Source organism: Dryobates pubescens, chromosome 27 (assembly GCF_014839835.1).
Source record: "Dryobates pubescens isolate bDryPub1 chromosome 27, bDryPub1.pri, whole genome shotgun sequence".
NCBI classification, from domain to species: domain Eukaryota; kingdom Metazoa; phylum Chordata; class Aves; order Piciformes; family Picidae; genus Dryobates; species Dryobates pubescens.
The window spans coordinates 1,091,879-1,108,324 of record NC_071638.1 but is presented as its reverse complement, the minus strand read 5'-3'; the positions used below and the strand labels follow the sequence as shown (position 1 = coordinate 1,108,324).

Here is a 16,446-nt window from a genome sequence, read left to right as displayed (position 1 = left end):
GCCGGTTGGATGAGCCAGGGAATTCCAGACCTGTCAGCCTGACCTCAGTGCCAGGCAAGATTATGGAACAGGTCATCCTGAGTGCCATCACACAGCACTTACAGGATGGCCAAGGGCTCAGGCCCAGCCAGCATGGATTTAGGAAGGGCAGGTCCTGCCTGACCAACCTGATCTCCTTCTATGCTCAGGTGACTGCCTGGTGGATGTGGGGCAGGCTGTGGATGTGGTCTGCCTGGACTTCAGCAAGGCCTTTGACACCGTCCCCCACAGCAAACTCCTGGCCAAGCTGTCAGCCCATGGCTTGGATGGGAGCACACTGCAATGGGTTAGGAACTGGCTGGAGGCTGAGCCCAGAGAGTGGTGGTGAATGGTGCCACATCCAGCTGGCAGCCAGGCACCAGTGGTGTGCCCCAGGGATCAGTGCTGGGCCCCATCCCGTTCAATATCTTTATTGATGATTTGGACAAGGCAATTGAGTCCATCATCAGTAAAATTGTAGATGACACCAAGCTGGGGGCAGGAGTTGATCTGTTAGAGGGTAGGAGAGCTCTGCAGAGGGACCTGGACAGGCTGGACAGATGGGCAGAGTCCAAGGGCAGGAGATTGAACACATCCAAGTGCCGGGTTCTGCACATTGGCCACAACAACCCCATGCAGAGCTACAGGCTGGGGTCAGAGTGGCTGAAAGGGACCTGGGGGTGCTAGTTGATAGTAGGCTGAACATGAGCCTGCAGTGTGCCCAGGCAGTCAGGAGGGCCAAAGGCATCCTGGCCTGTATCAGGAATGGCATGGCCAGCAGGAGAAGGGAGGTCATTCTGCCCTGTGCTCAGCACTGGTTAAGGCCACACCTTGAGTCCTATGTCCAGTTCTGGGACCCTCAATTTATGAAAGATATTGAGACATTTGAATGTGTCCAGAGAAGGGCAACAAGGTTGGTGAGGGGCTTGGAGCACAAGCCCTATGAGGAGAGGCTGAGGGAGCTGGGGTTGCTTAACCTGGAGAGGAGGAGGCTCAGGGGAGACCTTATTGCTGTCTACAACTACCTGAAGGGAGGTTGTAGCCAGGTGAGGGTTGGTCTCTTCTCCCAGACAGCCAGCACCAGAACAAGAGGACACAGTCTCAAGCTGCAGCAGAGGAGGTTTAGGCTGGATGTCGGGAAGATATTCTTCACAGAAAGAGAGATTGGCCATTGGAGTGTGCTGCCCAGGAAGGTGGTGCAGTCACCATCACTGGAAATGTTTGAGAAGAGGCTGGATGGGGCTCTTGGTGCCATGGTTTGGTTGATTAGATGGTGTTGGGTGATAGGTTGGACTTGATGATCTTGAAGGTCTTTTCCAACCTGGTTAGTTCTATTCTAAAAGTATGGATTACTTTCAAGTGGTATTGGTGAGTTTAATGATGCTGCTGATTTAGTGTTTTGCATGAGCTGCAGTTTACTTGGGCCAACCAGCAGCAGTCATAATTCTGAGGTAGTTATGCTGCAGGGATCTGTAACCTAGACCCACAGCCACTGACTGCAAGTTTCAGCACTGCTTTTCACAGGTGATACAGCAGGTCTGATTCAGGTTCATTATATAGAAATTAGATTATAATGATGATAATACCTGGTTTCAGATGAGAGCTGTGCTTCTAACTGTAACTCAATCAAGATAAGGCCTTGATGCATAACTGCCAATTATTTTTCTAACCTTATTTCATTAGAGATTAGCCAAAGCTGGTCAATAACAGAGACATTCTTTGACTGTGAAGGAAATCTACCCTATCTGCAATGCAAGTTCTACCTTTAAAACTCATCCATGTCATTTGCATCAGTGCTGTCTTTAAGGATATCTGGAGTGAACACAATATGAATGTCACTTGACAAACTGCCACTTTTCCCCCATCCCCTGAATGAAGAACAACTGCAGTGCCTCCAGCCCAAACACATGGCAGATTTTGCTGATTTCATGGTAGCAAGGACCTCTCGCAGGAAAGTTCTCAAAATGCTTGCACATCTTTGTTATGTTGATTTCTATTTACCCAAAATCCAACAAGCATAGATTATCAAAATAAAATCTGAGTTTATAGAGGCTGACTACGGTGTACTGACAAAAGCAGCATAACTAGAAGTAAAAAGACTGGTTGGAATTATTCTTCTCACAACAACAGAGCAGATATGCCTCAAAATGTTTGTTGACATGTCACAACAGTCTGGTTTTCTGCTCAACTCTCCCCATTCCTCTTTCTCCAAAAATGGCAGGAGAGAATATGTTTGGGGCTTCATAGAACTCCCTGTCAACTATTCTCTCAAACTTGGGAAGTCTCTGTAAAACGTGTCAGCATATGTGATGAAATGGTGCATTTTGATGAGCATGGCTTTTGTTAGGAATGTGCTCACCACCTGAAACCAGCAGTACTTTGGAACTGTGTCTTCTGCAGCAGTAATGCCTGTGCAGTTAACAGACAAGACAGGACTGAAACCCTCAGATGAGGCATGTACAACAGGTACTAAAGAAAGACATTTTAAGTGCCTGATGCGTACAACTCTGCGTTGTATCTGCAAGTCAACAACACACTGTGGTAATTGTTACATGTGATCCGTGAAGGTAGAAGGCCAAAGCACAGTTAAAAGCTAGGCATTTGGGGCATTATTCAGGTAAATGATCTCTCATCAATTTTGATTGACATTCCAACACAAAGAAGGCAAGAAGGGAGCAAGTCAGCTCATTCTTATATACAAGTAAGGCCTGAGGCACGTTAGTGCTGAAAACGTTGGCTACTTAGGAGCGTTAGCACCCAGCTGTACCTCTTCTCTAGAAGAGGCGGTTGAGCCACCAACCCTGGATGTGTTTAAAGCTCATTTGGATGTGGTGCTTGGGGATAGGGTTTAGGGGTGAACCTTGTAGAGTAGGATTATCAGTTGTGGTGAATGGTGCCACAGCCAGCTGGCAGCCAGGCACCAGTGGTGTGCCCCAAGGATCAGTGCTGGGCCCCATGCTCTTTAACATCTTCATTGATGATCTGGATGAGGGCACTGAGTCCATCATCAGTAAATTTGCAGATGACACCAAGCTGGGGGCAGGAGTTGATCTGCTGGAGGGTGGAGAGGCCTTGCAGAGGGACCTGGACAGGCTGGACAGATGGGCAGAGGCCAAGGGCAGGAGATTGAACACATCCAAGTGCCGGGTTCTGCACATTGGCCACAACAACCCCATGCAGAGCTACAGGCTGGGGTCAGAGTGGCTGAGAGCAGCCAGGTAGAGAAGGACCTGGGGATGGTGGTTGATGGTAGGCTGAACATGAGCCTACAGTGTGCCCAGGAGGCCAAGAGGGCCAATGACATCCTGGCCTGCATCAGGAACAGTGTGGCCAGCAGGAGCAGGGAGGTCATTCTGCCCCTGTACACTGCACTGGTTAGGCCACACCTCGAGTCCTGTGTCCATTTCTGGGCCCCTCAGTTTAGGAAGGAGGTTGACTTGCTGGAATGAGTCCAGAGAAGGGCAACGAAGTTGGTGAGGGGTTTGGAACACAGCCCTGTGAGGAGAGGCTGAGGGAGCTGGGGTTGCTTAGCCTGGAGAAGAGGAGACTCAGGGGTGACCTTATTGTTGTCTACAACTACCTGAAGGGAGGTTGTAGACAGGCAGAGGTTGGTCTCTTCTCCCAGGCAGCCAGCACCAGAACAAGAGGACACAGTCTCAGGCTGCACCAGGGGAGGTTTAGGCTGGAGGTTAGGAAGAAGTTCTATACACAGAGAGTGATTGCCCATTGGAATGGGCTGCCTGGGGAGGTGGTGGAGTCACCATCATTGGAGGTGTTCAGGAGGAGACTTGCTGGGGTGCTTGGTGCCATGGGTTACTTGTTTGGGTGGTGTTGGATTGGTTGATGGGTTGGACGCGATGATCTTGAAGGTCTCTTCCAACCTGGTTTATTCTGTGTATTCTATGTAAGTCTAAAAAACGGAGATGCAAAAAACAGCAATCCAACAATTACTCAGGTCACAGAAACACTGTGAAGGTTCTTTTCTTTTTTCCCTACAAAGCACGCTGAAATTCTCAGATGAAAGACAAAAAATTACATACACACAGGTAGCTGATTAAGCTTGCTAAGGAAGCAGTTGTATTTTGCTGGTGGTGTTCTGTAGGAAGAACCCAAAATCAGCAGGTAAGGTCAGAGTTTGATCTGCAGCGGTCTTGATGTCAGATGTTTGAGTTAAAGGGAGGATTGCTAGCTAAGAGTGGATTTCAGGCTTTGCCCAGCAAAGTCATGTCACTAATACAAATGGTTATTTTTCATTTCCAGGGCAGTGTTCTCCTGGGCACTATTCTTCAGATGGGTTTAATCCTTGTAGAGTCTGTCCTCTTGGTACATACCAGCCTGAACCAGGAAGGACCCTCTGCTTTCCATGTGGTGGTGGGCTTGTGACCAAGTATGAAGGTGCTGTTTCCTTTCAAGACTGCGAAACCAAAGGTGAATTTCAACTCCTACTGCGATTCATTTTCCTGCTGCTTGTCCTTTTGTTATCTTCAATGCCCAGGGACTTTGAAAGGCTCCAGAGCATAGTCACTTCATAGAGAAAGACGGTGCACAATTAAATTAAATGGTCAAGAACTCTCTAAACTAGGAATTTCCTGAGTTTGCAGAGACTGAACAGGCTTTATGGTTTTCTCTGGACCTTACCACAGACAGGTAAAAAGTCAGCACTGCAACTGCTGAGTGAATCTGCCGCACCACACGATGAGAAGAAAAACCTGCACTAGGCAATGCTTTGGCTTTTATGTCTTGTGTACCTTTATTTACCAAATTAGAAAAGCTAAACAATGCAGTAATAATAGAGGAACTGTGTCCAGTTCTGGGCCCCTCAGTTTAAGAAGGACATTGAGACACTTGAAGGTGTCCAGAGAAGGGCAACAAGGCTGGGGAGAGGCCTTGAGCACAGCCCTGTGAGGAGAGGCTGAGGGAGCTGGGGTTGTTTAGCCTGGAGAAGAGGAGGCTCAGGGGTGACCTCATTGCCCTCTACAACTACCTGAAGGGTGGTTGTAGCCAGGAAGGGGTTGGTCTCCTCTCCCAGGCAACCAGCACCAGAACAAGAGGACACAGTCTCAAGCTGTGCCAGGGGAAGTTTAGGCTGGGGGTGAGGAGAAAGTTCTTCACCGAGCGAGTCGTTCGTCATTGGAATGTGCTGCCCAGGGAGGTGGTGGAGTCACTGTCCCTGGAGGTGTTCAAGAGGGGATTGAATGTGGCACTTGGTGCCATGGTCTAGTCATGGGGTTTGTGGTGACAGGTTGGACTCAATGATCCTCGAGGTCCCTTCCAACCTTGGCGATACTGTGAGACTGTGAGACTGTGAAGCTAAGGATTGACTGTTAATGGGCTAGGCAGGAACTGCAAGCGTTCGACATGATGTTGTGTGTTCTGTAATGTCAACTTCCGCTGCAAATGATGTAGTTACTTGGAAGAACAGGCCAGCCCTGGCAAACAAACACTGACAGAAACACCTCTCCTACTGCTGTGAAAGGCATTTTTGTTGTTGAGGCAGACATTCATCAGCTTCAATGGTTTGCAAACTCCTTGGAAAACACTGCATTAAATATGGTGACACATACAGCATGTGTGGTTAGTTCCATGAGGGTTTATTGTCTCTAGCCTTTGGATCGTAATTCTGGTTAGAAAATCCTTGGTAATGGGAAATTACAATGGCTCTCAATAGGTCCATGTCCCAGTGGAGGCCAGGGACAAGCAGAGTCCCTCAGGGATCAGTCCTGGGACCAGGCTTGTTCAACATCTCTGTGGGTGCCATGGACAGTGGCATTGAGAGCACCCTCAGCAAGTTTGCTGATGACACCAAGCTGTGTGGTGCAGGCTGGAGGGAAGGGATCCATCCAGAGGGACCTGGACAGGCTGGAGAGGTGGGCACAAGCCAACCTCAGGAGGTTCAACAAGACCAAGGGCAGGCTCCTGCAGCTGGGTGGAGGCAATCCCAGGCACAAATCCAGGCTGGGCAGTGCCTGGCTGGAAAGCAGCCCTGAGGAGAGAGACTTGGGGGTGCTGGGGGAGGAGAAGCTCAACAGGAGCTCTCAGTGTGCACTTGCAGCCCGGAAAGCCAATCAGATCCTGGGCTGCAGCAAGAGAAGTGTGGCCAGCAGGGCAAGGGAGGTGATTCTCCCCTTCTGCTCAGCTCTGCTGAGACCCCACCTGGAGTACTGCCTCCAGTTCTGGAGCCCCTATTACAAGAGGGATCTGGAGGTGCTGGAGGGTGTCCAGAGAAGGGCCAGGAGGATGATCAGAGGGCTGGAGCACCTCTCCTGTGAGGACAGACTGAAGGAGTTGGGGCTGTTCAGTCTGGAGAAGAGAAGGCTCTGAGGTGACCTCATTGTGGCCTTCCAGTATCTGAAGGGGGCTACAAGAAGGCTGGGGAGGGACTGCTCAGGATCTCAGGGAGTGATAGGACTAGGGGGAATGGAATGAAGCTGGAGGTGGGGAGATTCAGGCTGGAGGTGAGGAGGAAGTTCTTCCCCATGAGAGTGGTGAAGCCCTGGAATGGGTTGTCCAGGGAGGTGGTTGGGCCCCTGTCCCTGGAGGTGTTTAAGCCCAGGCTGGATGAGGCTCTGGGCAGCCTGATCTAGTGTGGGGTGTCCCTGCCCATGGCAGGGGGGTTGGAACTAGATGATCCTTGTGGTCCCTTCCAACCCTGACTGCTACTATGATACTATGATGATACTATGGAATGTTGGGTTTTTTGCCTTTTATGGCCTAAGAAATATAGTTGAAAACATAGATCATGAGGTATGTCCAGGGTGAAGTTCTCTCTGCACTGCAAATAATTCTACTTTCTGAAAATAAGACACCTCGTGCCTTACAGTTCATTGCTCTCCTGGACACTACTACAACTCCACAACACACAGATGTATCCGGTGCCCTGTGGGGAAGTACCAGCCCGAGTTTGGTCAAAACTACTGCATCACCTGCCCTGGGAACACCAGTACAGATTTTGATGGCTCCACTAATGTTACACACTGCAAAAGTAAGTTGCATTTATATTATTTGTGAGATGGAGCAAATCTTCAGACCAGAGCTGCAGTACAGAAGTTCCATCTGTCAGGCTGGACTGCCCTCTTTTTCCTAGCCAGCGTGTATCTACTGCCAGAGGAAACAGCAAAAACTGGGAAAACAATGAAAACAAACAAACACAGGCAACAACAACAAAAGGGAAAGGACCACCTCATACATCCCATTGCTTCAGCTTTAATGTGAATGCCAGCTACAGGTCAAAACTATGAAACTCTGGATTTCCCAGGTCCTGGAAGCTGCCTTGCAGTGATGCCCTCTGCAGGGCATGCTGTCATCTTCCAGCAGAGTAACTGCCATTCCATGATAAGAGATACATGGGCACACATCATGCAACTGCCAGCTAATCTCTCACAACAGTGAAATCTTCTTATGGGCTTTTTTGCAGTACTCAGCCTCCTACTTTCAATTACCATTTTAAATATCCCCCCAAAGGATTCCAGTGCAATTTTATTTGATCTGTGAATGCCTGATTCTTTTAGGCAAGCAATTCCTTTTTCATCTGTAGCATGCTGATTTAAGAGAACATCTCCATAATTAGGTCATGTCATCTAAATTAACTATTCATGTGCAAATCTGTTGTAAGCTTTTGTTCTGGTTACGTGCCATGAGTCACTGAAGCCCTTCGTAATTGCTAAGGTAATTCAGATAAATTAGGTACTTGTAAGGAACTTGAAGAAGTTTGCTGATTTTCCTATAAAATAAAACTACCCTTGTCACTTGCTATCTTAGATGCTCTCTGAATTCAGGGATTTTCTGACCCTACCTAATCTTTGCAGCTGGGATTAGGCGAAGTATTTAAATACATAATCTAGTTTTCAGTGGGTGAGTAGGCCCGGAGAGATCAAGCTTAAGTAACTTACTGAATGAGGCTTCTGTGGCAAGTATGAGTTCAATACAAGCTTTCAAAACTCAGAAAGTAAAACTGATCCATCAGTGGAGATTCTTTATCAGCTGGTTTAATCTGCAATAAAGCAAGGCAAATCTGTAATCAAGGTAAGGTTGGCTATCAGGATCATCACATTCATTCTACACCAAGGTAAAAGCCAAGCAAGGTTAAAGCAGACTACTTTCTGCAGATCTGTGTGGTCTCAGTGGTAACCAGTGCGAGTTAGGAGACTTGCTGGGGTGCTTGGTGCCATGGGTTAGTTGTTTAGGTGGGTTGGGTTGGTTGATGGGTTGGACACGATGATCTTGAAGGTCTCTTCCAACCTGGTCTAGTCTAGTCTAGTCTAGTCTAGTCTACCTCCACAATGTGATCATGTTTACTTACCTGTGTCCATTTGTTAATCAAACAAAGCAACCTGAATGAAGCATTGAATCAGTTTCTGCTCCAGAGATTAAGGTTCTGCAAATGAGCTGGAGCAGCCCTGCAGGTGAAGTATTCTTTTAAAGTATTTCCATGCTAAACAAAGAGGCACATGGAGTGTGTGTGCATTTCTAAAGCCACAAGGAGAAGTTTACCCTTGCCAGATCTAGAAAAACACCTCAAATTAGCTAATGAGCTAACACAAATGCTAATTTGTGTTTCTACACAGACCAGCACTGTGGAGGAGAACTTGGGGACTACACTGGCTACATTGAATCGCCCAACTACCCTGGAGACTACCCAGCTAATGTTGAATGCATTTGGAATATAAATCCACCCCCAAAGAGGAGAATACTCATCGTTGTACCTGAGATATTTCTCCCAATTGAAGATGAATGTGGTGATGTTTTAGTGATGAGGAAAAGCGGTAAGCGGCCTGACATGGCTTACATAAAGATTTGTTACAAACTGACCAAGTGGAAAGTTCACATTCAAGAGAGAACTGTCTTCATCTATCTGGTATTTCTAGAAGGATTGCTCAATGAAGTGGTGCAGCAAGTGAAAACAGAACATTGTATCAATAACAATCAACAGAGTGATATTAATCATTTAAGTGTCTTGGCTGAATCACAAAGCAGTTAATGGGCTTCTGTCTGGCCCAGTCACCTCGTGGTAACACTCCAGAAGTCAAGAGTGCTAAGTTATATTGGGAGAGTTATCTCTTGTCATCTGTGTGTCATCAGCTGTGCTCTCACCCTTTGCAGATATATATACACTGCAGTTACCGTTAAACCTGGGCAGTGAGATGGGTTGGTGTACCTGACACCCTCAAGAAATCAACACTTTTCCCAATTTTCTGTGGGCTGGGGGAGATGGCTATGTTTTGTCTTTGATTATGAAGTCAACTCAGCTTCTGAAGTTAAGACACCAATGAGATGCAGTCTTCCTTCAGTCCTATGTAGGTACCCAGCTTCTGGCCATCTGTTGCTAAATCTCCAAGAGGCGTCAAACCTGAAAGACACAATTGTTTGTAGTGAGCTGTGTGTCAAACTGGGTGTTTTACTTGCCAGAACAGAGCATTTTATTTGCTAAAACAATTTCCACAACTTTTTACCCCTGAGGGCTTGTGTTGACACCTCTGCGTGTCAGATGAAACCTGCCCACTATAGATGGAAGGAAATTATATCCATCCAGAGAAGTCACTTAAAAGCAAAGCACTTCAACTGTTGCAAACCAGTTGTCCATCTAATTCCAAACTGTGGTTCCATGAGTGAGTAAAGCCAGGTACATTGGGAAGTTTCACCTCATTTTCATTACCAATTCCAGTGCCGACCGCTGGAAAATGAAAGCTGTTTTTCACAGTCATGCTATGTGATCACTGCATATTTGGCATCATAAGAGCAGGTCTTCAGAATATTTATTACAGTTCATGTACAGTCAGCTGCAGTAATGGTAGAAAGACTGGTGTCAGTTCTAGAGTTACACTTGGATCCACTTTTCTGCACTTCAAAAACCTAAACCCCATCCGATTCAAAAGGTCTCTTTCTGCTACCATTGGTGAAAGCTGAATCAGTCCTTAGCAAGTTCAGATAACCCACGTTGTTCTCTCTAGTTATCCTGTGGCTATGGAGAGGTTTTGTTGTACTAGGTAAGAAGATATTTTTTTCCTTTTGTTTTAAATTCATTTCAATTTGGAGGAGCCTCATCACAGATGCAGGAGGGTTGGACTAGATGATCTCCAGAGGTCCTCTCCAACCCCTACCATTTGGTGTTAGGAATTTTATAAATGTCAAAAACTATCTCTGGCTTCTTGCTGTCTACCTAAGCTTCTTGCTGCAGGACAAAGGCATTCCCATTGCCTTTGTGGAAAAACCTACTTCTCTACATACAGATAAAAACAATATCCTTTCTATCACCAGAAAAGAACAAAACACTTCTCTCAGGAAGATGCTGAGAAGCATCTTATCGATTTGACATTTCTACCATCTAGCTCAAGAAGGGTGCAAAAAGTATTTTATAATGATTATTTCTTTATTTAACCTTCTTTGTAGCTTCTCCTACTTCAATTACTACATATGAAACATGTCAGACTTATGAGAGACCTATTGCATTTACCTCAAGATCAAGAAAGCTCTGGATTCAGTTCAAGTCAAATGAAGGAAACAGTGGCAAAGGATTTCAGGTCCCCTATGTGACTTACGATGGTGAGAATGGGATTGTTTTCCAGCTTTGTGTTGTATCTGGGTCACATAAAATTGTCTTTTGGAACCTCTCTTACACTGATAACAAAGAGTGAAGAATGGGGAAGAACCTGATGTCACTCCTTTTCAGTCTAGTGAATGGCTTTAAAACCTGTTGCCAAGACTTTGAAATAACGTCTAGTTTTATGGTGATTACTTTTTCTAATACTTTAAGGGTGGACAGCAAGTTACACATAATTCTTTACACTTAATCCTTAGTCCACCAAACTCAATGAGACTTGTTTTACTTGTCATTTATCGTACCATTAATTGCCGTGCACTTTAGGAAGCCCCTTCATCAAGTCCCACTGCTAACCCACAAGGTTCTGAAAGAAAATCACAACTACAACAGAGAAAAACAACAATGCAAAAAGAAAGATCCTTTCCTAAATCCACGTTGTTAAGCAGCCTGGCTTGGCATACAAATTATGCATTAAACTCTGTATTTGTGGTGGGTTGAGAGGAAAAGGCTCTGCTTTCCCTCCCCCACTGAGAAAGAAACCGCGGCTAAAACCCAGTCGGAGAAATGAGAGTGTATTTTACAAGGAAACAGATTATATGTAGCACAACAAGTACAGGTATTTTACAATATATACAGAAATAGACAGCAAATAAACACAGTCAGAAACCAGACCCCCAACAGAGGGGGCTTCCCCCTGTGCCCCCTTCACCCCCCTACCTCCCTTCTCCCCCAAAGAGGTAGAAAAAGAGAAAAGAGGGGGGTTAGCACAGCAGACAGAGGCCTATGCACAGGGAGTTAGTTAGTTAGTATCTTACCTTAGTTGGCCAGAAGCCCAGAAGCAGTCCAGCCGAAAGGAACAGCGAAGGAAGAGAAACTGAGAGAAAGTCCCAGCTCCCCTGGGTCCAAGACCTTAATCAGCCAATGAAATTCGTTTAGAATACGGAAATATTTTATAACCATTTAGCCAGTGTGTCCCTTCCTTAAAGGCACAGCCTCAAACGGTCACAGTATTTTAGACTTTGGGATGATTCCTGTTTCAATGACATCAAGACCTTCCTGTGATGTTTTCGGCAGCTGTTAGTCCATCTCTTTTCCAAACACCACTGCAACTGTATGAATGATGAGAAAGTCTGTATTCATTTGGTCATTCAGGAACCAAAATGAGAGCTGTTCTCAGGGCAGGAAATGAGGATCTGCTCCTGACTGTGCTGCTGACTTGACGAATAACAAGTGACAAGCATTACGTATCGTGGGTCCCATTTGTTTCATCTCTAGAATGCAGATAAAATGTATTATTATCTGGAGGGAGTCCTTTATTGGGGACAAGCTACTATTTTTATATAGATTACTTAAAATTACTGGTCTAAAGCAGTACAGAATGTTAATAATTGATTAAATTACAGTATCTTAAGAGATGCTGAATAATCAAGGGGATACTTAATTTCTCAGTTCTGTCTTGAAGAGGAGGTCTAGAAGAGGAGGTCTAGCTAATGTCAGGCTGTCATCCTCACAGGTGATGTCACAAACAGTCACTCAACTGACCCTTTTCTTTCAGAGGATTACCAACAACTGATAGAAGACATTGTTCGAGATGGACGATTATATGCATCAGAAAATCATCAAGAAATTTTAAAGGTGAGAAAGTTCTGATTGATCTGAGGCTAACCCAGAATTCCTTTTACTGAACATTTTCCCAAGATAATTCTCACCACCCTGATAGGGTCATTATATTTAAACCTCAAGGGTGATCCCTGATTAAATCTTCTGTCTTCTGAGGTTTGTGCTGATGCTTGGAGAAGCACAAAGTCATCTGGGCTGAGCATGTGCACACATGCTTTGATGAATCAAGAACTAAATGAAATATACGCCAAGATAATTGTCTGTTAGAAAAATTAGTCAGCCAAGAATGAAGGCCCTAGTGTTTGAAGAGCCTTCTTCAGCCTCAGCCTGGCACGTGTTTAAACAAGTCATTAAAAGAGAACATCCTGTGCACTTAAAAATGCATTTACCTAACTCACTGTCCTGCCGCAACAAGACGCAACCATAATGGAGCATTGTAGGCTGTCTACGAAATGGTTTTCCAGAGGCCTGAGCAACACGTTGGAGAGAGTTATGGAGGAAGGTAGCTGTAACATCGTGGTGGGTTGACAATTCCACCCCAACATAAAATTACCTGAGCTACTATCTGCCAGAGCGAAGGGAAAAGGCTGTTCTGAAGGCAAAGTTCAGCCATGTAAGTGTACAGTCTGAAAGGCTAGGAGCTGATGAGCAGCCGGCTCCCCTGGCCAGCCCTGCCACAGCCCTGACAGTATTCTCTCACTAGAGTCTTGAGGTTGCTCAGGTCCTGTCTGCAGTGTATACTGTCAGGCACAGGCTCACTTGAGGCTCTGAATCAAGGTTTTACCAAGGTACAGAAGAAAATTCTTAAAGCTTGCAGAATCACTGAAGAGCCTTTGCTCTTTTTCTCGGAAGGCAGGCCCTGGACAACAGCATGAAACAGGCTGGAATGGCGGTCAGAGGCAGTCTGCAATTCTAAAGCCTAACTGCTGCAGCCAGTTTGTCAGATGCTCATGCATATGAAACTCCACACTAACACGGAGTTTATTTGCACTGCTCTACCCAGAATCAAATTTTGTGAGAGGACAACCCGCCTGCTGTTCATTAATTTTGAAAGCTGTGCAGACACTAAATCCAAGCCCTATTTTAATCTAAAATATGTATGTTGTCTCCCATAGGACAAGAAACTGATCAAAGCTCTCTTTGATGTACTGGCACACCCGCAGAACTATTTCAAGTACACAGCACAGGAGTCAAAAGAGATGTTTCCAAGATCCTTTATAAAGCTGCTGCGATCAAAAGTTTCCAGGTTTCTCCGGCCATACAAATAGTCTAGGGGCACTCAGTCTGGGGCTACTTTGCGTCTCTGTCAAATATTGTCTTTCTTCTCCAGTAGAAACATTTGCTAATTTGAAGGCTCTTTTTTGCAGTCTTTGTTTTCAGTTGTATATTGAAAAATGCCTATAATGTTTTATAACCATTAAAAGCCAATGTTCTGAATGGGATTTTCACTAAGACAGAAGATGATGCATCCTGAGCGCATCTAGTTGAAGATGCAGATTTGTGCCTGCACTAGCGTGTCTTCACTTTCCATTTGGAAGCACAGTATCTAGAAAATACTCTTCCTAGCTTTTATTTTCATCAAAAACAACTTTTGTCAAAGCAGAGAAGAAATCTACTCAAATCTGATAAAACTACCTGCAAATAAGTTCTATTGTAGAAAGAAGTATCTAGTATAAATAATATGTGGATTGTGACTTGCACTTGAAGTTTATATTTGAGACAGAAAGGGGGGGAAAAAGCAATCTAAATGATCTAAATGTTGTTATTTCTCATTTGTGGCTTAGTGGAACCTCTGTGCAAGTAGAAAGCAAAAGGGTAAAAGGAGAGAAGGAAAGAGAGAAGGAAGGATAAAGAGAGGAAGGGAGGGCAGAAGGATAAAGAGAGGAAGGGAGGGAGGAAGGATAAAGAGAGGAAGGGAGGGAGGAAGAATAAAGAGAGGAAGGGAGGGAGGAAGGATAAAGAGAGGAAGGGAGGGAGGAAGGATAAAGAGAGGAAGGGAGGGAGGAAGGAAGGAGGGAAGGGAGGAAGGAAACAGATGTATAATTTTGTTTTATCAGTTACATTAAATCTAGTCCCATGCCCTAAAGTGCTAGTGTTTTTATCTGTCCTCTTCTAAACTGAAGAGGTTTGCCACTGGCAATGACTTCACTGAAGCAGGTTTAGCTCTGTACACCAGCCGGTCCCTCTGAAGGTATTTACAGTAGGACAGGTGAAAAATGGAGACAGTTGTAGTCCTGCTTGTCTTTCTGTTAATAGAGCATCTATTACAATATATACATATATAAATACACACTTCCATTTGCTGGTACATTAGTAATGTTTAGTTACTGTAAATATTATTCATGCTTAAATCTTTACTCCCACACACCCTATTTCCTCCTATTGATTTGTAACTTTCTTTAGATGATTAAATGACTTGTCCAAATGCTTGTCACTTCCATTAACACCAAACCACAGCCTCTTGGAGTTTTATAATATTGCACAATGGTTTACTCCAGAACAATCTCTTCCAACATATCTTATTCCAGGAAAAACAGTATTAGTTAACATGCAACTGCTGTCCAGTGAGGGGTCAGCTATTGCCTCTTCCTTGGACGCCCCTTACATGAGGATGTGACACTTGAGAGGAGCTCACCAAGGGGGAGTTTTGTTGGACCTACCATCTCTAAAACACTGGGAACATACCTGTGTCACAGACCTAGGCTCCAGTGGGGGTGAGGGAGGGACAGTTTTGCAGATGAGTTGGATGGCAATCCCTGCAGTCCTCAGATCTTGCACTCCCTTTAATACCAAATTTGCATCTGCAGTGCCCATCAACTGCTGGGACTGTGCAGTCTGCAGGAGAGCATCAGCCTCATGATCACAGGCCGTGCTCACAGAGTGGCAGGTACTGGTGGATTAAGATGCTGATAGATGCTGTGTTTCCTGTTGTTTCCTGGCACAGGAGCTAATTTCAATGAGAGACTAAGTGGGGCTCTTTACTTTTAAATCCCTTCCTTTTGTAGATCATTTTCCCTTTACACCCTACAAGTTTATTACATGGACAAAGTTCCTTTCAGAAAACACATAAGACAGTTTTGCTTCACTGCATGTTTTTTGCCTATCTACCCTGTAGTTCAACATCCCCTTGGAAGCTCCCAAAGACACACATTTAACTTGGGTTATGGTTAATTTACATTTATTTTGTGTTTAAGTACTGTTTAAATGTACAAAGTTGATCTCTGTGACACACAATTACTCTGTTGAGTTTTTCTACCTAGCCTGTTGTAATTTTACTTGCCTTCTCTCCTTTTCTGTTGAACAGTACAGGTTTTTTCTTTCTCTGCCTGAACAGATTCAACTTAGGTTCTAACAACTCCTTTTTTTCTCTCATGGGTCTTAGGTCTTTGATGAGCTTTCTCTTTAATATATATATTTTTTATGTTTTTATAGTAACCTTCATTTCAAAAGGTAACATCTCCATAAAAGCCCTTTTGCAATGGCTGGGTTTTGTGAGGATGTTGAAACTAGTTTTTATAAGTCCTCATCAGGGGTAACTAAAGGTGGACATTTGAAGGAGAGTATCTCATCAGTCCTAGCCTCAGTGCATGCCTTGAACAAAAGAAAAGTTAGAAGTATTTTTTTCCATAATAGGAGGTATTTCTAAAAGAAGGAAAAAAAAATCTTAAAAAGGCAAAAAAATTGTTTTAGGTACTCAATTATCTGTAAGTGTATAGCTAAAAAATACTTCAGATAGTATTTCAGAGTCTGATAGGTGATTCAGAATTATCAGAATGGGTGAGGAGTGCAGCCATTCTACTGAAAGATAGGAAGATGAAGATATGAAAGACAGGGAGAAAAATAACTTCCCCAGTGCTGAATAATTTACAGCAATCTTTAGTATTTCAAACTTCATTAAGTCCACTTTGGAACCTGATGATGTGAAATGAGTTCAGTAAAATCCTTGCCAAAATTTCATCTTCACAACCCACATGTGTGGACATAATACCATTGTACGACACTGGTGCCAAGCAGAACAAACTTCCTCAGTCTGAAAGTAATGGCCTTACAAGTCCAGAAACCACTGGAAGCACTGTAACATCTTCCAGGTTCCTAGCTACGTGGAGAATCCAGTGCCAGATAGAGACAACAAGAGGGATGTGTCCCAGTTATGGTCAGTGTTAGTGCAACCCTGGCAGGGCTAAAGGAAGTACTAGCTATACCCTAGCTCTAGAATCACTCACCCTGACTTAAAACTGTACTACAGAAAAGGAGAGTTTTGTCTAGTTCAT

General features: G+C 44.7%; 1 protein-coding gene across 1 annotated transcript in view; it reads left to right on the top strand.

Moving 5' to 3' along the window:
• The window catches only part of SCUBE1 (signal peptide, CUB domain and EGF like domain containing 1), a 255,138-nt gene extending 241,494 nt beyond the window's left edge, over positions 1-13,644 (top strand). Inside the window, exons 18-23 of the mRNA XM_054173884.1 lie at positions 4,279-4,446; positions 6,839-7,000; positions 8,583-8,780; positions 10,405-10,557; positions 12,111-12,190; positions 13,291-13,644. Coding sequence (XP_054029859.1) covers positions 4,279-4,446; positions 6,839-7,000; positions 8,583-8,780; positions 10,405-10,557; positions 12,111-12,190; positions 13,291-13,443 — 914 coding nt within the window. The 3' untranslated portion in view covers positions 13,444-13,644. The remainder of the gene's footprint in view (positions 1-4,278; positions 4,447-6,838; positions 7,001-8,582; positions 8,781-10,404; positions 10,558-12,110; positions 12,191-13,290) is intronic.
• The last annotated feature ends 2,802 nt before the right edge of the window (positions 13,645-16,446 follow it).